The sequence below is a fragment of the Scyliorhinus torazame genome, chromosome 4 (genome assembly GCF_047496885.1).
Source record: "Scyliorhinus torazame isolate Kashiwa2021f chromosome 4, sScyTor2.1, whole genome shotgun sequence".
NCBI classification, from domain to species: domain Eukaryota; kingdom Metazoa; phylum Chordata; class Chondrichthyes; order Carcharhiniformes; family Scyliorhinidae; genus Scyliorhinus; species Scyliorhinus torazame.
This window is the reverse complement of record NC_092710.1, coordinates 346,431,037-346,456,951: the sequence shown is the minus strand read 5'-3', so window position 1 is coordinate 346,456,951 and position 25,915 is coordinate 346,431,037. Positions and strand designations below refer to the sequence as shown.

General features: G+C 49.0%; 1 protein-coding gene across 1 annotated transcript in view; it reads left to right on the top strand.

Annotated features, from left to right (window-relative positions):
- Positions 1-25,915, top strand: part of LOC140411508 (dynein axonemal heavy chain 8-like) — a 2,059,122-nt gene that overhangs the window by 1,145,290 nt on the left and 887,917 nt on the right. Inside the window, exon 42 of the mRNA XM_072500594.1 lies at positions 17,683-17,855. Coding sequence (XP_072356695.1) covers positions 17,683-17,855 — 173 coding nt within the window. The remainder of the gene's footprint in view (positions 1-17,682; positions 17,856-25,915) is intronic.

The following is a 25,915-nucleotide window of genomic DNA, read 5'->3' as shown; positions in this document are numbered from 1 at the left end:
AACCTTGTTCCTCGCCTGAGGTATGATGACCCTCATGTTAAATCACCAGTAGTCAGCTGTCCCCCTCAAAGAGGAAAGCAGCTGATGGTCATCTGAGACAATGGCGACTTTACCTTACGTACTTGTAAAGTTTCTTCACCACAAAGGTGACGGCCAGCCCTTCTTCTGTCTGGCCATAGTTGCATTCTGCAGCAGCCAAAGTCTGCAATGCGCAGGCTGTTGGTCTCTCCTGTCTATCGTCCACGCGATGGGATAACACCGCCCTGATTCCACACAGAGGCATCACAAGTGACCAAAAGGGGCTTTGAGAGGTCGTAATGAGTCAACAACCCTGATGATGACAACTGCCTCTTCACCCTGGTGAAGGCCGCTTCCTGCGATGGTCTCCACACTCACTCTTGATTTTTTTTCAATAACATATGCAGCGGTATGAGTAAAGTCACCAGGTTAAGGATAAATTTCCCGTAATAATTCACGAGTCCTCAGAATGACTGCAATTCGATCACATTCTGTGGCTTGAGCGTTTGTTAGATTGCTCACACCTTCTGCTCCTGGGCGTAAGCCATCTCGGTCAACACAATAGGCTAAGTACATGATCTCTTTGGTGTAGAAACAATGCCGAGAATACAGGACCCCTGGGCAAAGCTGACTGGAGGACACTCCAATTAGGGCTAGGCACGGGTCCCAGAAAACTCACAGAGGCCTCTATGAATACACAAGGTTGCCATTCGGAGTGTCATTGGCTTTCGCTATTTTCTAGAGTCACAAAGAACATCCTCCAAGGACTACCGCAAGTGGCGGTCTACTTGAATGATATCCTGGTCACTGGAGCCACCAAAAATGAGCACTTAAGAGGCTGAGAGGAAGTTCTCCACCGGTTTTCGAGACAGGCATCCGCCTTAAGCTGGGAAAAAGCGTTTCTACGCCAAAGAGGTCACATACTTAGCCTATCGTGTCGACTGAGATGACCTGCACCCAGGAGGAAAAGGTGCGAGAGGCCCTGTTTCCTGTTTAGAATCTCCTCACAAGCAGACGATGTCTGAATTGAGTACCAGGACTACAGGCACTGCCCAATCTGCAACTGGATGATTCCTTGGCTTTCCAAGCTGTTGAGTACATCCTCTACCTTTGTCAGCAATATGTAGGAGACTGGGCAGGCCCAAAAGTACCTTGGTTTGGACTCAGGGTCTACGTGTACCATGGCAATGGCACCTTTGATTTTGTCCAGGTCCTCCTGGAAAACCTCTGGGTACTTCCCCAGGACTTTGTATAATCTCCCAGTGCCCATCTTGAAATTCCGCTGCCAGTCCAAACGGAGCATCTGTAGCCAATCACAGCCCAGCAGACTCGGGCTGGGGTCCCGTACTATTATCAAGGGCACCCTGACAGACTGCTGCCTGAAAACAACTCAGGTCATTGTTGTACCTGCGATGGGCAGTGGTTCCCCCTTGTATGTTGCCAAGCTCGCCTCGGTGTCCCGCCCGAACACCAGAAGTTCCTCCTAAACTCAGTCCGAAATCTGCTTCCCTTTATTTTGAGGCTATGCCCCCTAGTTCTGATTTCACCCGCTAGAGGAAACAACCTGCCCTCTCTATTCCCTTCATAATTTTATACGTTTCTATAAGATCCCCCCCGGATCCTTCTAAATTCCAAGGAGTACAGTCCCAGTCTACTCAATCTCTCCTCCTAATCCAACCACCTCAGCTCTGGGATTTAACCTAGTGAATCTCCTCTGCGCACCCTGCAGTGCCAGTACGTCCTTTCTCAGGTAAGGAGACCAAAACTGAACACAATACTCCAGGTGTGGCCTCACTAACACCTTATACAATTGCAGCATAACCTCCCTGGTCTTAAACTCCATCCCTCTAGCAATGAAGGACAAAACTCCATTTGCCTTCTTAATCATCTGTTGCACCAGTAAACCAAACAGGTCAAACCTCTCGAAGAGCAGCATTTTTCAAACAGAGCAAACTTTGCCTCTTTGCATTGAGAAGCAGCCATGGTCTAAGTGTCTGGCAATGCTGTCTGTAGTTCCATTTGATCCGCATCACCAATATTGTAGTCAATGAAGGGCCCGAAAAGGTGGGTCAAAACTAATTTATTTCACAGCGAGGAAATACAGCTACTAAGCAACAGTCCAAGTCCCATCTAGGACCATCCTGAGCTGCTGGCTCCTTCCTGGATAGGCTTTTATCTCGGGGAATTAAGGAGCCCGCTGTTGGGCTTGTCGTGTTGGGTGTTCCGCTATACAAACGAACCAACACGGTTGTAGATGGTACAACTCTGTTTTATTACTCTTGATAATAACGTCTGTTAACTCGTGGCTGTGGTTCGTACTTTACCTGTTAACCTGTGGACCCAGCCCTAACACTATCTTAGAGAGGCACTCAGCACATGGTGTATGTCTGAGTGGCACGCTGTGAGCTCTGTGCTCTGAGCTATCTCCTGCTGGAATGAGCGGGAACTGTGGTGTTCCCTGTTTTATAGTGCGTGTGCTCTCACTGGTGATTGGCTGTGATGTTGCGTGTGTGCTGATTGGTCCGTTGACCTGTCCATCAGTGTGTGTGTGTGATTGCACCATGATATGTTCATATGAATATCATGACAGGGCTCACAAGAATGATCCCTGGAATGAATAACTTGTCATATGAGGAACGTTTGAAGACCCTGGGTCTGTACTCGTTGGAGATTAGAAGGATGAGGGGGGATCTTATTGAAACTTACAGGATACTGCGAGGCCTGGAGAGAGTGGACGTGGAGAGGGTGTTTCCACTTGTAGGAAAAACTAGAAGCAGAGGACACAATCTCAGACTAAAGGGACAATTCTTTAAAACAGAGACGAGGAGGAATTTCTTCAGCCAGAGGCTGGTGAATCTGTGGAACTCTTTGCCGCAAAAGGCTGTGGATGCCAAATCACTGAGTGTCTTTAAGACAGAGATAGATAGGTTCTTGATTAATCAGGGGATCAGGGCTTATGGAGAGAAGGCAGGAGAATGGGCATGAGAAAATATCAGCCATGATTGAATGGTGGAGCAGACTCGATGGGCCGAGTGGCCTAATTTTGCTCCAATGCCTTACGTTCTTATTTGTTATGGGCCAAGGTTTAGAGAACCCCAAAGTGTATCATGGAGTTCACCTGACCCACAACTTTTCATAGATTGTGGTATGGTGAGCACACAGAAATCGAAAAGTATTTTTTAAAGCAAAACAATGTTTATTCTAGGAACTCAAGTTAACCGTTTTAAAACATACAGTGAACATCTTAGCAACCAGTAATTCAAGTACAACCCCCAAAGAATACAACACTAAGTCATCCTTAATAAATTCCAAACAACATCCAGAAGACAAAAGAAACACCTTCTAACAGAAGCACATCAGGTTTAAATTCACTACTGAAAACAGTTATAATTCTGAATTCACCCAGTGATCAAGAGATAGTCTTTTTATGGCAGAGAGAACAACAGTACACCTGCTTTGTCTGGCTTCAGCTCCAACACTGAAATGAAACCAAAAAACTCAGACACACCCAAGCTTTTCTCAAAGTGAAACTAAAAAGCAGAGCCAGAGCTCAGCTCCATCCACACTCTGATATCACTGCAGTAACATGAGCAGCCAAACATTTCTTAAAGTGACATTCTCATGACATATGGTCTTATGGTCTTATGGAGAGGGTAAATCTCCATAAATCTCCAAGGGGAGATTTACCATGATTCTGCCTGGACTGGAGGGAATGTCTTATGAAGAAAGGTTGAGGGAGCTAGGGCTTTTCTACTGGAGCGAAGACGGAAAAGTGGTGACTTGATAGAGGTGTACAAGGTGAAGAGAGGCATGGATAGAGTGGATAGCCAGAGACTTTTCCCCCGGGCGGAACTGGCTGCCACTAGGGGACCTAAATTTAAGGTGATTGGCGGAAGGTATAGGGGATCATGTCAGAAGTAGGTTCTTTACACAGAGAGTGGTGGGTGCGTGGAATGTACTGCCAGCGGAGGTCATTAGGGACATTTAAGCGATTCTTGGACAGGCACATGGACAGCAGTAAATTGATGGGGTGTGGGTTAGGTTAATCTTAGATTATGATAAATGGTCAGCACAACATCATGTGCCAAAGGGCCTGTACTGTGCTGCACTGTTCCATGTTCTATGTTCTATATTGTTCCAAGAAACAATCTTTAATACATTCAATGAACTCCCTCTCCGAGGCTACCCTTGCCAATTTGATTAATCCAGTTTATTTGCCTATTAAAATCACCCATGACTTGCCGTATCGTCCTTACAAATCCCCAGTATTTCCTGGTTTATACTGTGCCTCACTGCAGAACTACTGTTTGGGGACCAATAGATTACTCCTACCTGGGACTTCTTCCCTTTCCTATTTCTTATTTCTACTCAGACTGATTCCACATCTTGATCTCCAGTGCTTATATCATTTCTCATTACAGGGGGCGGGGTTGCCTTGTTAATTAGGAATGAAATTAAATCAATAGCACTAAACGTCATAGGGTCAGATGATGTGGAGTCTGTGTGGGTAGAGTTGAGGAACCACAAAGGCAAAAAAACCATAATGGGAGTTATGTACAGGTCTCCTAACAGTGGTCAGGACCAGGGGCACAAGATGCACCACAAAATAGAAAGTGCATGTCAGAAAGGCAAGGTCACAGTGATCATGGGGGACTTAAATATGCAGGTGGACTGGGTAAATAATGCTGCCAGTGGACCCAAGGAAAGGGAATTCATTGAATGTTTACAGGAGGGCTTTTTTGAGCAGCTTGTGATGGAGCACACGAGGGAACAGGCCATTCTGGACTTAGTGTTATGTAATGAGCCAGACTTGATTAAAGATCTTAAAGTAAGGGAACACTTAGGAGGCAGTGATCATAATATGGTAGAATTCAATCTCCAATTTGAAAGAAAGAAGGTAGAATCAGATGTAAAGGTGTTACAGTTAAATAAAGGTAACTACAGGGGCATGAGGGAGGAACTGACGAAAATCGACTGGGAGCAGAGCCTAGTGGGAAAGACAGTAGAACAGCAATGGCAGGAGTTTCTGGGAGTAATTGAGGACACAGTACAGAGGTTCATCCCAAAGAAAAGAAAGGTTATCAGAGGGGGGATTATGCAGCCATGGCTGACAAAGGAAGTTAGGGAATGTGTTATAACCTGCCTACTTACCATTGGCTGGGGACTAATGACTATCCCACAATCCTGTGGGAGTATGAGCTTCACCAATGAGGGGGGCGGAGAAACCACGAGTAAAGTCCTAGTATAAATAAAGCTGGCCAGTTCAGGAACCAGCAGGAAGGAGTATGTAGCAAGGGAAGTTACTGCTACTGTTATGTATATACGTTATAGTAAATGAATGTTATTACTTTGTATCCTTAAAACTCGTGCTGGATTCTTCGTGGCCCTTACAAAACTGGCGACGAAGGTTAAAGTGAATAGCTGTCTACACTGCTGAAGCCACCTCCCTGGATTTTTGTTGGATACAGGTTGGAAGTTGTTTTCTATTATACAATGCCTCTGTACGGACGTTTGGATGTTTTTGATGCTGCGCTGGAAAGCTGGAACCAGTACACACAACGGATGCGTTACTATTTCCGGGCAAACAATATCACTGAAAACGAGCGCCAGGTGGTCATATTGCTCACCGCCTGCGGCCCGCATACGTTTGGGGTGATTAGGAGCCTTACGTACCCAGCTGCGCCGGACACCAAAATGTTTGATGAACTTGTGAATATAGTGGGGCAACATTTTAACCCAACCCCGTCCACAATAGTCCAGCGTTACCGGTTTAATACCGCTGAGAGGACCCCTGGAGAATCCCTTGCCGATTTTCTATCCAGGCTACGCAGGATTGCGGAGTACTGTGACTATGGTGAGACCTTGTCAGAAATGTTACGCGACCGTTTGGTTTGCGGTATTAACAATGCGGCCACCCAGAGAAAGTTGTTAGCGGAGCCAACATTGACTTTTCAACAGGCCATTCAAATAGTATTGTCCCGAGAGAGCGCAGAGCGAGGAGTACAGGAGCTACAGGGAATGGAAGTGCATGCCTTGGGGCGCAACCCCTTCCATCCGAAAACGTCCCCCCCCGCACTCCTGCGGTACCTTGGGCGAGGCAACGTCCGGACCGACGCCAGTGGCCGTCGGACATTCCTCCCTGAAGGGAGCCTTCTCCAGAGCCAATGGATGAGGAGCCATGTCCGTGTCAGACTTGCAGGCGCCGACCCCGTCGCGGACGGCGGTCCTGGGGGCGCCAGAGGCGCCATCGTTCTGACCGAAACTGGGACCAGCCCAGGGGCAGTAACTGGGACTAGCCCAGAGGCCGTACCTTCCATGTGGATGAACCTGCGGCGACTACTCCTGAGGACGTGGAGACGCAGGACGACTGCCTGCAGCTGCATTGTGTGGCAGCTCCCCGTGTGGCCCCCATTAAGGTGACAGTACGGGTCAATGGCCACCCGCTTGAGATGGAGTTGGATACTGGCGCAGCGGTCTCCGTGATCGCCCAGAGGACATTCGACCGCATCAAGCAGGGTATACAGACCCTTACATTAACCGACTCACAGGCCAGGTTGGCCACCTACACGGGGGAACCACTGGACATTGCAGGAACTACAATGACCCCTCTTGTCTATGGACGCCAAGAGGGGCGTTTCCCACTTATCGTGGTGCGCGGCCATGGGCCCAGCCTTTTGGGTCGGGACTGGTTGCGCCATTTGCGGTTGCAATGGCAGCACATCCTCCAAACAGTTTCTGAATGGTTGACTGAGGTGCTAGGACGTGCCAGATGTATTCCAGCCTGGTTTGGGGAAAATAAGAGGGGCCGTAGCCCGTATCCAAGTTGAACCAGGAGCCATGCCGCGCTATTTCCGGGCGCGCCCAGTGCCATACGCCTTGCTCGAGAAGGTAGAAGGGGAGCTCACTCATTTGGAGAGTTTGGGTATTATCAGGCCCGTCCGTTTTGCTGACTGGGCAGCACCAATTGTACCTGTAATGAAGCCAGATGCCACAGTTTGCTTGTGTGGCGACTATAAACTTACAGTGAATACGGTTTCCCGACTCGACCGATATCCAATGCCTCTCATAGAGGATCTCTACGCGAAACTTGCAGGTGGACTCTCGTTCACAAAATTAGATATGAGTCATGCCTACCTGCAGTTGGAGCTGGACCCTGTCTCCCGACCATATGTAATGATTAGTACACACCGGGGCCTGTATGAATATACACGGTTGCCCTTTGGAGTATCCTCTGCCTGCGCAATTTTTCAACGTGTTATGGAGGGCATTTTGGGAGGTTTAACACGTGTGGCTGTCTACCGAGATGACGTTTTGATTACAGGGACGTCGGAGCAGGAACATTTGGAAAATATGGAGGCTGTCCTTAGACGCCTTTCGGAGGCTGGAGACCGTTTACGTCGCACAAAGTGCGTATTTCAGGCAAAGGAAGTAGTCTACCTGTGTTATCGGGTGGACCGCGAAGGTCTGCACCCCGTCGCAGAGAAGGTGCGTGCAATTCAACATGCCCCCGCCCCGACTGACACTTCGCATCTTCGTTCTTTTCTTGGTCTCGTAAACTATTACGGGATGTTCCTCCCCAATCTGGCAACTACGCTGGCCCCTTTGCACTTTCTGCTAAGGAAAAATCACATCTGGGTTTGGGGTCAGCCGCAAGAAACCGCTTTCCGGCGGGTAAAGCAACAATTGTCGTCGTCTGGGTTACTAACCCACTATGATCCTGGAAAGCCTTTGCTCGTCACATGTGATGCATCCCCGTATGGTATTGGGGCCGTCCTGTCCCACAAGATGGAGAACGGGGCCGAGCGATCGATAGCTTTCGCCTCCCGCACATTGACTGCAGCGGAGAAAAAGTACGCGCAGATCGAGAAGGAGGGCCTGGCAGTGGTTTTTGCGGTGAAACGCTTCCACCAGTACGTGTACGGCTGCCATTTCACCATCGTGACTGATCATAAGCCCCTGCTGGGACTTTTCAGAGAGGATAAGCCAATACTGCCCATTGCTTCTGCACCGATCCAGCGCTGGGCTTTGTTGCTTGCTGCATACGAGTATTCTCTGGAGCACAAACCAGGTACGCAGATAGAAAATGCCGACGCACTGAGCCGATTGCCTTTATCGACCGGCCCCATGTCAAACCCCACGACCGGTGAGGTGGTTGCAACCCTAAATTATATGGACACCTTGCCTGTCACGGCATCACAGATCCGTGAGTGGACCCAGACGGAGCCAGTCCTGTCAAAGGTTCGGCACATAGTCCTGTATGGTGGGCAGCATAGACAGCTCCCAGGCGAGTTGCAGGCATTTTCCTCCAAGCTGTCAGAATTCAGCGTGGAAGACGGCATCCTCTTGTGGGGGACGCGTGTGATTGTCCCGGAAAAAAGCCAGGAGCTGATACTAACAGACTTGCACAATGGGCATCCAGGCGTGACCAAAATGAAAATGTTGGCCCGGAGTTATGTCTGGTGGCCAGGCCTCGACACCGACATTGAGAAGGTGGCCCAAAACTGCTCCATTTGCCAGGAGCATCAGAAGCTTCCGCCGGCCACGCCCCTACATCACTGGGAATGGCCAGGGCGGCCTTGGGCATGCTTGCATGCAGATTTCGCAGGCCCTTTTCAAGGATGCATGTTCCTTCTACTAATTGACGCCCAGTCCAATAGCTAGAGGTGCATAAGATGCAGGGGACAACGTCCTGCGCAACAATTGAAAAGATGCGTTTATCGTTTAGTACGCATGGCCTCCCCGAGGTGCTGGTCACGGATAACGGCACTCCATTCACGAGTGAGGAGTTTGCGAGGTTCACGAAGATGAACGGCATCCGCCATATCCGCACTGCCCCTTATCACCCGGCTTCAAATGGGTTGGCAGAGCGCGCAGTGCAGACATTCAAAAGAGGCCTAAAGAAGCAGTCTTCCGGATAAATGGACACGAGACTGGCTCGCTTTTTGTTTACGGACAGGACCACCCCCCATGCAGTGACTGGGGTAGCTCCCGCAGAACTCCTAATGGGCCGGAGACTTCGCACCCGCCTTAGTATGGTTTTCCCGGACATTGGCGCAAAAGTACGCCGCACACCAGAACGGCAGGGACAGGGATTTTCTCGGCATTGGCCGATTCGGCAGTTTGCGCCCGGTGACCCAGTGTTCGTTCGGAATTTTGCTGGTGGTGCCCAATGGGTTCCTGGTGTAATCTTTCGCCAAACAGGCCCTATTTCTTACCAAGTGCAAGCCCAGGGTCGTCTCCAGCGAAAACATGTAGACCACGTTCGGTCCAGAAGACTATCCCCTCAAACGATTCCCTGCCCCCGGAGCTCATTTCAACAGCCGCAGAGACCAGAGACAAGGGAAGGTAGTCCTCACAATCTTCCACTGGTGCCTCACTCGAAGCCTGCGCAGGTCGTTACGGGACCGAAAGGAGATAGAGACGCTGACATGACGGAGGCAGCAGACTCTGACTCCGAGATGGAGACACAGGATGCATCAGAGGGGGAATCCTCGGGTCCACGGGCCGTGGATGTACAACCGTTGCGCCGTTCATCACGGAAGCGCCGGTCTCCGTCTCGTTACACGCCGCCTGATCCAATGCCGCGTGCAAATGGTGTCCGGCCTGCGGCCAAACGAGTCCGACGCCCTCCTTCGCCAGGGTCTTCGGTGGATTCCTTAGACTTTGGGGGGGAGGGATGTTATAACCTGCCTACTTACCATTGGCTGGGGACTAATGACAATCCCACAATCCTGTGGGAGTATGAGCTGCCCCAATGAGGGGGGGCGGAGAAACCACTAGTAAACTCCTAGTATAAATAAAGCTGGCCAGTTCAGGAACCAGCAGGAAGGAGTATGTACCAAGGGAAGTTACTGCTACTGTTATGTATATATGTTATAGTAAATAAATGTTATTACTTTGTATCCTTAAAACTGGTGCTGGATTCTTTGTGGCCCTTACAAAAGAATGCATCAAAGCAAAAGAGAAAGCCTATAATGTGGCAAAGAGTAGTGGGAAGTCAGAAGATTGGGAAGGCTACAAAAACAAACAGAGGATAACAAAGAGAGAAATAAGGAAAGAGAGGATCAAATATGAAGGTAGGCTAGCCAGTAACATTAGAAATGATAGTAAAAGTTTCTTTAAATACATTAAAAACAAATGGGAGGCAAAAGTTGACATTGGGCCGCTCCAAAATGATGCTGGTAATCTAGTGATGGGAGACAAGGAAATAGCTGAGGAACTAAATAAGTACTTTGCGTCAAGTCTTCACAGTAGAAGACATGAGTAATATCCCAACAATTCCGGAGAGTCAGGGGGCAGAGTTGAATATGGTAGCCATCACAAAGGAGAAAGTGCCAGAGAAACTAAGAGGTCTAAAAATTGATAAATCTCCGGGCCCAGATGGGCTACATCCTAGAGTTCTAAAGGAGATAGCTGAAGAAATAGTGGAGGCGTTAGTTATGATATTTCAAAAGTCACTGGAGTCAGGGAAAGTCCCAGAGGATTGGAAAATCGCTGTTGTAACCCCCCTGTTCAAGAAGGGAACAAGGAAAAAGATGGAAAATTACAAGTCAATTAGCCTAACTTCGGTTGTTGGCAAGATTCTAGAATCCATTGTTAAGGATGAGATTTCTAAATTCTTGGAAGTGCAGGGTCGGATTAGGACAAGTCAGCATGGATTTAGTAAGGGGAGGTCGTGCCTGACAAACCTGTTAGAGTTCTCTGAAGAGATAACAAATAGGTTAGACCAAGGAGAGCCAATGGATGTTATCTCTCTTGACTTCCAAAAGGCCTTTGATAAGGTGCCTCACGGGAGACTGCTGAGTAAAATAAGGGCCCATGGTATTTGAGGCAAGGTACTAACATGGATTTATGATTGGCTGTCAGGCAGAAGGCAGAGAGTTGGGATAAAAGGTTCTTTTTCGGAATGGCAACCGGTGACGAGTGGAGTCCCGCAGGGTTCAGTGTTGGGGCCACAGCTGTTCTCTTTATATATTAATGATCTAGATGACGGGACTGGGGGCATTCTGGCTAAGTTTGCCGATGATACAAAGATAGGTGGAGGGGCAGGTAGTATGGAGGAGTTGGGGAGGCTGCAGAAAGATTTAGACAGTTTAGGAGAGTGGTCCAAGAAATGGCTGATGAAATTCAACGTGGGCAAGTGCGAGGTCTTGCACTTTGGAAAAAAAATAGAGGCGTGGACAATTTTCTAAACGGTAACAAAATTCATAATGCTGAAGTGCAAAGAGACTTGGGAGTCCTAGTCCAGGATTCTCTAAAGGTAAACTTGCAGGTTGAGTCCGTAATTAAGAAAGCAAATGCAATGTTGTCATTCATCTCAAGAGGCTTGGAATATAAAAGCAGGGATGTACTTCTGAAGCTTTATAAAGCATTAGTTCGGCCCCATTTAGAATACTGTTAGCAATTTTGGGCCCCACACCTCAGGAGGGACATACTGGCACTGGAGCGGGTCCAGCGGAGATTCACACGGATGATCCCAGGAATGGTAGGCCTAACATACGATGAACGTCTGAGGATCCTGGGAGTATATTCATTGGAGTTTAGGAGGTTGAGGGGAGATCTAATAGAAACTTACAAGATAATGAATGGCTTAGATAGGGTGGACGTAGGGAAGTTGATTCCATTAGCAGGGGAGACTAGGACCCGGGGGCACAGCCTTAGAATAAAAGGGAGTCACTTTAGAACAGAGATGAGGAGAAATTTCTTCAGCCAGAGAGTGGTGGGTCTGTGGAATTCATTGCCACAGAGGGCGGTGGAGGCCGGGACGTTGAGTGTCTTTAAGACAGAAGTTGATAAATTCTTGATTTCTCGAGGAATTAAGGGCTATGGAGAGAGAGCGGGTAAATGGAGTTGATGTCCCTGACTCCTTCATCTGCAAGAAGTGTGTCCAACTGCAGCTCCTGTTAGACCGCTTGACGGCTCTGGAGCTGCGGATGGACTCACTTTGGAGCATCCGCGATGCTGAGGAAGTTGTGGATAGCACATTCAGTGAGTTGGTCACACCGCAGATTAAAATTACTGAGGCAGATAGGGAATGGGTGACCAACAGACAGAGGAAGAGTAGGAAGGCAGTGCAGGGATCCCCTGCGGTCATCTCCCTCCAAAACAGATTTACCGTTTTGGAAACTGTTGGGGGAGATGGCTCACCAGGGGAAGGTGGCAGCAGCCTGGTTCATGGCACCGTGGCTGGCTCTGCTGCACAGAAGGGCGGGAAAAAGAGTGGCAGAGCTATAGTGATAGGGGATTCAATTGTAAGGGGAATAGACAGGCGTTTCTGTGGACGCAAACGAGAATCCAGGTTGGTATGTTGCCTCCCTGGTGCAAGGGTCAAGGATGTCTCGGAGCGGCTGCAGGGCATTCTGGAGGGGGAGGGTGAACAGCCAGCTGTCGTGGTGCATATAGGCACCAACGATATAGGTAAAAAACGGGATGAGGTCCTACAAGCTGAATTTAGGGAGTTAGGAGTTAAACTAAAAAGTAGGACCTCAAAGGTAGTAATCTCAGGATTGCTACCAGTGCCACGTGATAGTCAGAGTAGGAATGACAGGATAGCTAGGATGAATACGTGGCTTGAGAGATGGTGCAAGAGGGAGGGTTTCAAATTCCTGGGACATTGGGACCGGTTCTGGGGGAGGTGGGACCTGTACAAATCGGACGGTCTGCATCTGGGTGGGACCGGAACCAATGTTCTCGGGGGTGTGTTTGCTAGTGCAGTTGGGGAGGGTTTAAACTAATGTGGCAGGGGGATGGGAACCGATGTAGGAAGTCAGTGGGGACAGAAACAAAAGGCAGGAAGGGAGAGTGTGTAAAGCATGACCTGAGAAAGCAGGGCAGAGAGCAAGGAAGGTCTACATTAAACTGCATTTATTTCAATGCAAGGGGCCTGACGGGCAAAGCGGATTAACTCAGGGCATGGACGGGCACATGGGACTGGGATATTATAGCTATGACTGAAACATGGCTAAGGGAGGGGCAGGACTGGCAGCTCAATGTTCTGGGGTACAGATGCTATAGAAAGGATAGAACAGGAGGTAAGAGAGGAGGGGGAGTGGCGTTTTTGATTAGGGAGAACATCACGGCAGTACTTAGAGGGGATATATCCGAGGGTTCGCCCACTGAGTCTATATGGGTGGAACTGAAAAATAAGAAGGGAGAGATCACCTTGGTAGGACTGTACTACAGGCCCCCAAATAGTCAGCGGGAAATTGAGGAGCAAATATGTAAGGAGATTACAGATAGCTGCAAGAATAATAGGGTGGTAGTAGTAGGGGACTTTAACTTTCCCAACATTGACTGGGACAGCCAGAGCATTAGGGGCTTGGATGGAGGGAAATTTGTTGAGTGTATTCAGGAGGAATTTCTCATTCAGTATGTGGATGGACCGACTAGAGAGGGGGCAAAACTTGACCTCGTCTTGGGAAATAAGGAAGGGCAAGTGACAGAAGTGCTAGTGAGAGATCACTTTGGGACAAGTGACCATAACTCCATTAGTTTTAAGATAGCTATGGAGAATGATAGGTCTGGCCCAAGAGTTAAAATTCTTAATTGGGGCAAGGCCAATTTTGATGGTATCAGACAGGAACTTGCAGAGGTAGATTGGGGGAGACTGTTGGCAGGCAAAGGGACGGCTGGTAAATGGGAGGCTTTTAAAAATGTGTTAACCAGGGTGCAGGGTAAGCACATTCCCTTTAGAGTGAAGGGTAAGGCGGGTAGAAGTAGGGAACCCTGGATGACTCGAGATATTGAGACTCTGGTCAAAAAGAAGAAGGAGGCATATGACGTACATAAGCAACTGGGATCAAGTGGATCCCTTGAAGAGTATAGAGATTGTCGAAATAGAGTTAAGAGGGAAATCAGGAGGGCAAAAAGGTGACATGAAATTGCTTTGGCAAATAATGCAAGGGAGAATCCAAAGAGATTCTACAAATACATAAAGGGGAAAAGAGTAACTAGGGACAGAGTAGGGCCTCTTAAGGATCAACAAGGGCATCTATGTGCAGAGCCACAAGAGTTGGGTGAGATCCTGAATGAATATTTCTCATCGGTATTCACGGTGGAGAAAGGCATGGATGTTAGGAAACTAGGGGAAATAAATAGTGATGTCTTGAGAAGTGTGCATATTACAGAGGAGGAGGTGCTGGAAGTCTTAAAGCGCATCAAGGTAGATAAATCCCTGAGACCTGATGAAATGTATCCCAGGGTGTTGTGGGAGGCTAGGGAGGAAATTGCGGGTCCCCTAACAGAGATATTTGAATCATCGGCGGCCACAGGTGAGGTGCCTGAAGATTGGAGAGTGGCGAATGTTGTGCCCTTGTTTAAGAAGGGCAGCAGGGAAAAGCCTGGGAACTACAGACCGGTGAGCCTAACGTCTGTAGTAGGTAAGTTGCTAGAAGGTATTCTGAGAGACAGGATCTACAAGCATTTAGAGAGGCAAGGACTGATTCGGGGCAGTCAGCATGGCTTTGTGCGTGGAAAATCATGTCTCACAAATTTGATTGAGTTTTTTGAGGGGGTGACCAAGAAGGTAGATGAGGGCAGTGCAGTAGACGTTGTCTACATGGACTTTAGCAAAGCCTTTGACAAGGTACCGCATGGTAGGTTGTTGCAGAAGGTTAAAGCTCACGGGATCCAGGGTGAGGTTGCCAATTGGATTCAAAATTGGCTGGACGACAGAAGACAGAGGGTGGTTGTAGAGGGTTGTTTTTCAAACTGGAGGCCTGTGACCAGTGGTGTGTCTCATGGATCGGTGCTGGGTCCACTGTTATTTGTGATTTATATTAATGATTTGGATGAGAATTTAGGAGGCATGGTTAGTAAGTTTGCAGATGACACCAAGATTGGTGGCACAGTGGATAGTGAAGAAGGTTATCTAGGATTGCAACGGGATCTTGATCAATTAGGCCAGTGGGCCGACGAATGGCAGATGGAGTTTAATTTAGATAAATGTGAGGTGATGCATTTTGGCAGATCGAATCAGGCCAGGACCTACTCAGTTAATGGTATGGCGTTGGGGAGAGTTATAGAACAAAGAGATCTAGGAGTACAGGTTCATAGCTCCTTGAAGGTGGAGTCGCAGGTGGACAGGGTGGTGAAGAAGGCATTCGGCATGCTTGGTTTCATTGGTCAGAACATTGAATACAGGAGTTGGGACGTCTTGTTGAAGTTGTACAAGACACTGGTACGGCCACACTTGGAATACTGTGTGCAGTTCTGGTCACCCTATTATAGGAAGGATATTATTAAACTGGAAAGAGTGCAGAAAAGATTTACTAGGATGTTGCCGGGACTTGATGGTTTGAGTTATAAGGAGAGGCTGGATAGACTGGGACTTTTTTCCTTGGAGCGTAGGAGGCTTAGGGGTGATCTTATAGAGGTCTATAAAATAATGAGGGGCATAGATAAGGTAGATAGTCAACATCTTTTCCCAAAGGTAGGGGAGTCTAAAACTAGAGGGCATAGGTTTAAGGTGAGAGGGGAGAGATCCAGAAGGGCCCAGAGGGGCAATTTCTTCACTCAGAGGGTAGTGAGTGTCTGGAATGGGCTGCCAGAGGTAGTAGTAGAGGCGGGTACAATTGTGTCTTTTAAAAAACATTTAGATAGTTACATGGGTAAGATGGGTATAGAGGGTTATGGGCCAAGTGCGGGCAACTGGGACTAGCTTAATGGTAAAAACTGGGCGGCATGGACTGGTTGGGCCGAAAGGGCCTGTTTCCATGCTGTAAACTTCTATGATTCTATGAAATCAGCCATGATTGAATGGTGGAGTGGACTCGATGGGCCGAATGGCCTTATTTCCGCTCCTATGTCTTATGGTCTTATGGTCTTACAGCACTGATCTCTTTCTTTACCAACAAAGCTACATCACCTCCTTTTCCTTTTAGACTATCTTTCCTCAACATTTTGTCAACCTCACTAACCCTTAATGCTAGTCAAATGACATGGGAAGTTACCGGGATGGGTTCCGATGATACGGATGCAGTCCGCTTCCGGACGGTAGATCCTGTCAACGCTACTTAACTTCACATGTGAAACCTTACTGATAATGCCTGTTCCAGCCCCTCTAAGGCTAATGTATGTCAGAAACGCATAACCCTGTGCGTTCCTCTGATACTCCAGATACTTAGTCCTTTGCGCGGTTGACCATAAAATGCACTTGTGTCAATTTACTAATCTGACTCTCTGTTTGAAACAGATCCCAGATCTGTCTTCAGGTATCTGTAGACTGCCTGGCTCAACATCCCTAGCACTGTGAATAGTCCCCTTCTCATTCAAGGAAACTCTCAGTCAACCTTTCTCTCTCTACACTGTTTTTTCTCTCGCGTAGTAGCAGCTTTAACTTTGAATCAAATCACATCTTTATTAAAGACATTGTTAATCACTACTGCAAGAGAGGTCCTATCATACATTGTATTAAACGCCACCACTATAAATTCATAAGCAATAAAAACTTCTGGAAGCCTATCTCATGTAATTCTCAATTGGTATCATAGAATTTACAGTGCAGAAGGAGGCCATTCAGCCCATCGAGTCTGCACCGGCTCTTGGAAAGAGCACCCTACCCAAACACACACCTCCACTCTATCACCATAACCCAGTAACCCCACCCAACACTAATGGCAATTTTGGACACTAAGGACAATTTATCATGGCCAATCCACCTAACCTATATTATGCATGTTCCTAACAATATTGTCATACGAGTGTCCCTTTAGAAAGGTTTGGTCTCTTACCATGTAACTTGTAGTATGGATTCAGTGATGTCATTTGTGGGTGGAGCTGGGTTGCGGCGGTCAGGTGAGAGGGTTTTTTTAGGTTTCAGTTTTGGTTTGTTGCTTTGGACTGCAGAAGGAGAAAGAAGTGTTTCCCTGTTTTACTCTGTTTTCATTTTAAAAGCTGTTCCAGTGAAAAAACACATTGGCTGTGGCAAACTGCCTTGGTAAGTTTAAAAATAGAGTTGTTTTCAGGAAAGAGTTTGAATCTGCTGGTTGGAACTGGATCAGAATTTCAGGAAAAGCACCAGTCCCATTCAAGTGAGAATACAGTGTGCTGGGCAACGCCCTTGAATTTTGTTATTGAATTGGAACAGCTAAGGGGGAATTCATTAAGTGTTATATACATAGGTTTCTGTAGCTGTTGTGGAGTCTTTATGTTTGTAATTGATTAAAAAATTCTTGCTGTGTTTATATATATATATATATGAACTACATTCTTAGAATAACCCTTGTTCTGATTAAAACACCTAGGAAGTCAGATGAATCACACCTGAAGTGAAGGCTTTTGTGCTCATCCAGGCCAAATTCAACATAAAAGTTATAGGTCATAATACACTTAGGGGTTTCTAAGCCCTGGCCCAAAACAATATAATAGCTGGCATTCTCTGGTCGGTGAGCACACCCCCTCCAGTGGATTTCCCGTGAGGTGGTTTCAGTGAGAAATCCCATTGACACGTGGTGGGAGGATCGAATCTCGCCACCAGCGAATGATGTGTGGCCTAGAAACGCGTGTCTGGGGGACCGGAGAATCCTGCCCAATGATTATATTTTACTTTAAAGAATGGTCATCTTCCTTATTAAATGCATTGTTTTCTGTAATTTATGTTGTTATTCATATACACATGGAAATATAAGTATTATACATTCTGTCTGTTCTTTTTTCCTTCCACAGGTAAAATTGCATATCAGAACAGTGGGTGACTTTGAATGGTTAAAGCAAAGTCGATTTTATTTTAACGATGACACACAAGATGTCAGAGTCGGGATCACCGATGTGGAATTTATCTATCAGAATGAATTTTTGGGCTGCACTGATCGACTTGTTATCACCCCTTTAACAGACAGGTGAGGGAGATAGTTGACTTTTGATGAGACTTTTATTTTTTGTATTATTCCTGTCCTGTCATGGGCAGTATGGTAGCACAGTGGATAGCACAGTTGCTTCAAAGCTCCAGGATGCCAGGTTTGATTCTGGCTTGTGTCACTGTCTGAGCTGAGTCTGCATTTCTCCCCGTGTCTGCGTGGGTTTCCTCCGGGTGCTCCGGTTTCCTCCCACAATCCAAAGATGTGCAGGTTAGGTGGATTGGCCATGGTAAATTGCCCTTCGTGTCCAAAGAAGGTTAGATGGGGTTACTGGGTTACGGGGATTGGATGTAGGTGAAAGTGGGGGCTCTTTCCAAGGGCCACTGCAGACTTGATGGCCCAAATGGCCTCCTTCTTTACTGTAAATTCTATGATTCTATGATAGACCTAACAATTTAGAATGATGCATTGTTTGATTTTCCTCTAAATTACGAAGCCCAGTGATATTTGCCTCCTGGAATCCATGAATCCAGGTTGCCTGACCCAATTACAACCGACTGGCCTAACTCCCATCCAACTGTCGTAAAACCCATCCGACTGTCCCAACACACATCCAACTGGCCTAACTCCCATCCGACTGTCCTAACCCCCATCCGACTGTCCTAAACCTCATCCAACTGGCCTAACTCCCATCCAACTGTCCTAACTCCCATCCGACTGTCCTAACCCCCATCCGACTGTCCTAACACACATTTAACTGGCCTAACCCCCATTCAACTGTCCTAACTCCCATACAACTGTCCTCACTCCCATACAACTGTCCTAACTCCCATACAACTGTCCTAACCAACATCCAACTGTCCTAACCCCCATACAACTGTCCTAACTCCCATACAACTGTCCTAACTCCCATACAACTGTCCTAACTCCCATCCAACTGTCCTAACTCCCATACAACTGTCCTAACTCCCATCCAACTGTCCTAACCACCATCCAACTGTCCTAACCCCCATCCAACTGTCCAACTCCCATCCAACTGTTCTAATCCCCATCCGACGGTCCAAACAAACATCCAACTGACCTCATCCCCATCCGACTGTCCTAACACCCATCCAACTGGCCTAACCCCCATACAACTGTCCTAACTCCCGTCCGACTGTCCTAACCCCCATCCGACTGTCCTAACACACATCCAACTGTCCTAACTCCCATCCAACTGTCCTAACTCCCATACAACTGACCTAACCCCCATCGGACTGTCCTAACCCCCATCCAACTGGCCTAACTCCCAGCCAACTGTCCTAACCCCCATCCCACTGGCAGAACTCCCATCCGACTGTCCGAACTCCCATCCGACTGTCCGAACACACATCCAACTGTCCTAATTCCAATCTAACTGTCCTAACCCCCATCCAGCTGTTCTAACCCCCATACATCTGTCCTAATCCCATCCAACTGTCCTAACCCTCATCCAACTGTCCTAACTCCCATCCAACTGTCCTAACCCACATCCAACTTTCCTAACCCACATCCAGCTGTCCTAACCCCCATACATCTGTCCTAATCCCATCCAACTGTCCTAACCCCCATACAACTGTCCTAACCCCCATACAACTGTCCAAACCCCCAAACAACTGTCCTAACCCCCATCCAACTGTCCTAACCCCCATCCAACTGTCCTAACCCCCATCCAACTGTCCTAACCCCCATCCAACTGTCCTAACCCCCATCCAACTGTCCTAACCCCCATCCAACTGTCCAAACCCCCAAACAACTGTCCTAACCCCCATCCAACTGTCCAAACCCCCAAACAACTGTCCTAACCCCCATCCAACTGTCCTAACCCCCATCCAACTGTCCTAACTCCCATCCAACTGTCCTAACCAACATCCAACTGTCCTAACCCCCATACAACTGTCCTAACTCCCATACAACTGTCCTAACTCCCATACAACTGTCCTAACTCCCATCCAACTGTCCTAACTCCCATACAACTGTCCTAACTCCCATCCAACTGTCCTAACCACCATCCAACTGTCCTAACCCCCATCCAACTGTCCAACTCCCATCCAACTGTTCTAATCCCCATCCGACGGTCCAAACAAACATCCAACTGACCTCATCCCCATCCGACTGTCCTAACACCCATCCAACTGGCCTAACCCCCATACAACTGTCCTAACTCCCGTCCGACTGTCCTAACCCCCATCCGACTGTCCTAACACACATCCAACTGTCCTAACTCCCATCCAACTGTCCTAACTCCCATACAACTGACCTAACCCCCATCGGACTGTCCTAACCCCCATCCAACTGGCCTAACTCCCAGCCAACTGTCCTAACCCCCATCCCACTGGCAGAACTCCCATCCGACTGTCCGAACTCCCATCCGACTGTCCGAACACACATCCAACTGTCCTAATTCCAATCTAACTGTCCTAACCCCCATCCAGCTGTTCTAACCCCCATACATCTGTCCTAATCCCATCCAACTGTCCTAACCCTCATCCAACTGTCCTAACTCCCATCCAACTGTCCTAACCCACATCCAACTTTCCTAACCCACATCCAGCTGTCCTAACGCCCATACATCTGTCCTAATCCCATCCAACTGTCCTAACCCCCATACAACTGTCCTAACCCCCATACAACTGTCCAAACCCCCAAACAACTGTCCTAACCCCCATCCAACTGTCCTAACCCCCATCCAACTGTCCTAACCCCCATCCAACTGTCCTAACCGCCATCCAACTGTCCTAACCCCCATCCAACTGTCCAAACCCCCAAACAACTGTCCTAACCCCCATCCAACTGTCCAAACCCCCAAACAACTGTCCTAACCCCCATCCAACTGTCCTAACCCCCATCCAACTGTCCTAACCCCCATCCAACTGTCCTAACCCCCATCCAACTGTACTAACCGCAATACAACTGTCCTAACCCCATCACAACTGTCCTCACCCCCATCCAGCTCTAACTCGCTTCCAACTGTCCTATCCGACATCCAAGCGTCCTAACCCCCATCCAACTGTCCTAACCCCCATCCAACTGTCCTAACCCCATCCAACTGTCCTAACCCCCATTCAACTGTCCTAACCACCATCCGACTGTCCTAACGCCCATCCAACTGTCCTAACTCCCATCCAACTGTCCTAACGCCCATACAACTGTCCTAACCCCCATCCAACTGTCCTAACCCCCATCCAACTGTCCGAACCCACATCCAGCTGTCCTAACCCCCATACATCTGTCCTAATCCCATCCAACTGTCCTAACCCCCATACAACTGTCCTAACCCCCATACATCTGTCCTAATCCCATCCAACTGTCCTAACCGCCATCCAACTGTCCTAACCCCCAAACAACTGTCCTAACCCCCATCCAACTGTCCTAACCCCCCTCCAACTGGCCTAACCCCCATCCAACTGTCCAAACCGCCAAACAACTGTCCTAACCCCCCTCCAACTGTCCTAACCCACATCCAACTGTCCGAACCCCCATCCAACTGTCCGAACCCACATCCAGCTGTCCTAACTCCCATCCAACTGTCCTAACCCCCATCCAACTGTCCTAACTCCCATACATCTGTCCTAATCCCATCCAACTGTCCTAACCCCCATACAACTGTCCTAACCCCCATACAACTGTCCTAACCCCCATCCAACTGTCCTAACCCCCCTCCAACTGGCCTAACCCCCATCCAACTCTCCAAACCGCCAAACAACTGTCCTAACCCACATCCAACTGTCCTAACCCCCATCCAACTGTCCTAACCCCCATCCAACTGTCCTAACCCCCATCCAACTGTACTAACCGCAATACAACTGTCCTAACCGCCATCCAACTGTCCTAACCCCCATCCAACTGTCCAAACCCCCAAACAACTGTCCTAACCCCCATCCAACTGTCCAAACCCCCAAACAACTGTCCTAACCCCCATCCAACTGTCCTAACCCCCATCCAACTGTCCTAACCCCCATCCAACTGTCCTAACCCCCATCCAACTGTACTAACCGCAATACAACTGTCCTAACCCCATCACAACTGTCCTCACCCCCATCCAGCTCTAACTCGCTTCCAACTGTCCTATCCGACATCCAAGCGTCCTAACCCCCATCCAACTGTCCTAACCCCCATCCAACTGTCCTAACCCCATCCAACTGTCCTAACCCCCATTCAACTGTCCTAACCACCATCCGACTGTCCTAACGCCCATCCAACTGTCCTAACTCCCATCCAACTGTCCTAACGCCCATACAACTGTCCTAACCCCCATCCAACTGTCCTAACCCCCATCCAACTGTCCGAACCCACATCCAGCTGTCCTAACCCCCATACATCTGTCCTAATCCCATCCAACTGTCCTAACCCCCATACAACTGTCCTAACCCCCATACATCTGTCCTAATCCCATCCAACTGTCCTAACCGCCATCCAACTGTCCTAACCCCCAAACAACTGTCCTAACCCCCATCCAACTGTCCTAACCCCCCTCCAACTGGCCTAACCCCCATCCAACTGTCCAAACCGCCAAACAACTGTCCTAACCCCCCTCCAACTGTCCTAACCCACATCCAACTGTCCGAACCCCCATCCAACTGTCCGAACCCACATCCAGCTGTCCTAACTCCCATCCAACTGTCCTAACCCCCATCCAACTGTCCTAACTCCCATACATCTGTCCTAATCCCATCCAACTGTCCTAACCCCCATACAACTGTCCTAACCCCCATACAACTGTCCTAACCCCCATCCAACTGTCCTAACCCCCCTCCAACTGGCCTAACCCCCATCCAACTCTCCAAACCGCCAAACAACTGTCCTAACCCACATCCAACTGTCCTAACCCCCATCCAACTGTCCTAACCCCCATCCAACTGTCCTAACCCCCATCCAACTGTACTAACCGCAATACAACTGTCCTAACCCCATCACAACTGTCCTAACCCCCATCAACTCTAACCCGCATCCAACTGTTCTATCCCACATCCAAGCGTCCTAACCCCCATCCAACTGTCCTAACCCCCATCCAACTGTCCTAACCCCCAAACAACTGTCTGAACCCCCATCCAACTGTCCTAACCCCCATCCAACTGTCCTAACCCCCATCAAACTGTTTTAACCCCCAAACAACTGTCCTAACCCACATCCAACTGTCCTAACCCCCATCCAACTGTCCACGCTCCCATCCAACTGTCCTAACTCCCATCCAACTGTCCTAACCGCCATCCAACTGTCCTTACCCCCATCCAACTGTCCTAACCCCCATCCAACTGTCCTAACCCCCAACTAACTCTAACCCGCATCCAACTGTCCTATCCCACATCCAAGCGTCCTAACGCCCATCCAACTGTCCTAACCCACATCCAACCGTCCTAACCCCGACACAACTGTCCTAACCCCCATCCAACTGTCCTAACCCCCATCCAACTGTCCTAACAACCATTCAACTGTCCTAACCCACATCCAACTGTCCTAACTCCCATCCAGCTGTCCTAACCCCCATCCACCTGTCCTAACCCCCATCCGACTGTCCTAACCCCCATCCGACTGTCCTAACCCCCATCCAACTGTCCTAACCCTCATCCAACTGCCCTAACTCCCATCCAACTGTCCTAACCCCCATCTGACTGTCCTAAACACCATCCAACTGTCCTAACCCCCCTCCAACTGTCCTAACCCTCATCCAACTGTCCTAACTGCCATCCAACTGTCCTAACCCCCATCCAACTGTCCTAACCCCCATCCAACTGTCCTAACCCTCATCCAACTGTCCTAACTCCCATCCAACTGTCCTAACCCCCATCCAACTGTCCTAACCCCCATCGAACTGTCCTAACCCACATCAAACTGTCCTAACCCCCATCCAACTGTCCTAACCCCCATCCAACTGTCCTAACGCCCATACAACTGTCCTAACCCACATCCGACTGCCCTAATACCCATCCAACTGACCTGACCCCCATCCACCTGTCCTAACCCCCATCCAACTGTCCTAACCCCCATCCAACTGACCTAACCCCCATCCAACTCTAACCCGCATCCAACTGTCCTATCCCACATCCAAGCGTCCTAACCCCCATCCAACTGTACTAACCCCCATCCAACTGTCCTAACCCCCATCCAACTGTCCTAACCCTCATCCAACTGTCCTAACCCCCATCCGACTGTCCAAACCCCCATCTAACTGTCCTAACCCCCATCCAACTGTCCTAACCCCCATCCAACTGTCCTAACCCTCATCCAACTGTCCTAACCCGCATCCAACTGTCCTATCCCACATCCAAGCGTCCTAACCCCCATCCAACTGTACTAACCCCCATCCAACTGTCCTAACCCCCATCCAACTGTCCTAACCCTCATCCAACTGTACTAACCCCCAAACAACTGTCCTAACCCCCATCCAACTGTCCTAACCCCCCTCCAACTGGCCTAACCCCCATCCAACTGTCCAAACCGCCAAACAACTGTCCTAACCCCCCTCCAACTGTCCTAACCCACATCCAACTGTCCTAACCCCCATCCAACTGTCCGAACCCACATCCAGCTGTCCTAACCCCCATACATCTGTCCTAATCCCATCCAACTGTCCTAACCCCCATACAACTGTCCTAACCCCCATACAACTGTCCTAACCCCCATCCAACTGTCCTAACCCCCCTCCAACTGGCCTAACCCCCATCCAACTCTCCAAACCGCCAAACAACTGTCCTAACCCCCATCCAACTGTCCTAACCCCCATCCAACTGTACTAACCGCAATACAACTGTCCTAACCCCATCACAACTGTCCTAACCCCCATCAACTCTAACCCGCATCCAACTGTTCTATCCCACATCCAAGCGTCCTAACCCCCATCCAACTGTCCTAACCCCCATCCAACTGTCCTAACCCCCAAACAACTGTCCTAACCCCCATCCAACTGTCCTAACCCCCATCCAACTGTCCTAACAACCATTCAACTGTCCTAACCCACATCCAACTGTCCTAACTCCCATCCAGCTGTCCTAACCCCCATCCACCTGTCCTAACCCCCATCCGACTGTCCTAACCCCCATCCGACTGTCCTAACCCCCATCCAACTGTCCTAACCCTCATCCAACTGCCCTAACTCCCATCCAACTGTCCTAACCCCCATCTGACTGTCCTAAACACCATCCAACTGTCCAACTCCCATACAACTGTCCTAACCCCCCTCCAACTGTCCTAACCCTCATCCAACTGTCCTAACTGCCATCCAACTGTCCTAACCCCCATCCAACTGTCCTAACCCTCATCCAACTGTCCTAACTCCCATCCAACTGTCCTAACCCCCATCCAACTGTCCTAACCCCCATCGAACTGTCCTAACCCACATCAAACTGTCCTAACCCCCATCCAACTGTCCTAACCCCCATCCAACTGTCCTAACGCCCATACAACTGTCCTAACCCACATCCGACTGCCCTAATACCCATCCAACTGACCTGACCCCCATCCACCTGTCCTAACCCCCATCCAACTGTCCTAACCCCCATCCAACTGACCTAACCCCCATCCAACTCTAACCCGCATCCAACTGTCCTATCCCACATCCAAGCGTCCTAACCCCCATCCAACTGTACTAACCCCCATCCAACTGTCCTAACCCCCATCCAACTGTCCTAACCCTCATCCAACTGTCCTAACCCCCATCCGACTGTCCAAACCCCCATCTAACTGTCCTAACCCCCATCCAACTGTCCTAACCCCCATCCAACTGTCCTAACCCTCATCCAACTGTCCTAACCCGCATCCAACTGTCCTATCCCACATCCAAGCGTCCTAACCCCCATCCAACTGTACTAACCCCCATCCAACTGTCCTAACCCCCATCCAACTGTCCTAACCCTCATCCAACTGTACTAACCCCCAAACAACTGTCCTAACCCCCATCCAACTGTCCTAACCCCCCTCCAACTGGCCTAACCCCCATCCAACTGTCCAAACCGCCAAACAACTGTCCTAACCCCCCTCCAACTGTCCTAACCCACATCCAACTGTCCTAACCCCCATCCAACTGTCCGAACCCACATCCAGCTGTCCTAACCCCCATACATCTGTCCTAATCCCATCCAACTGTC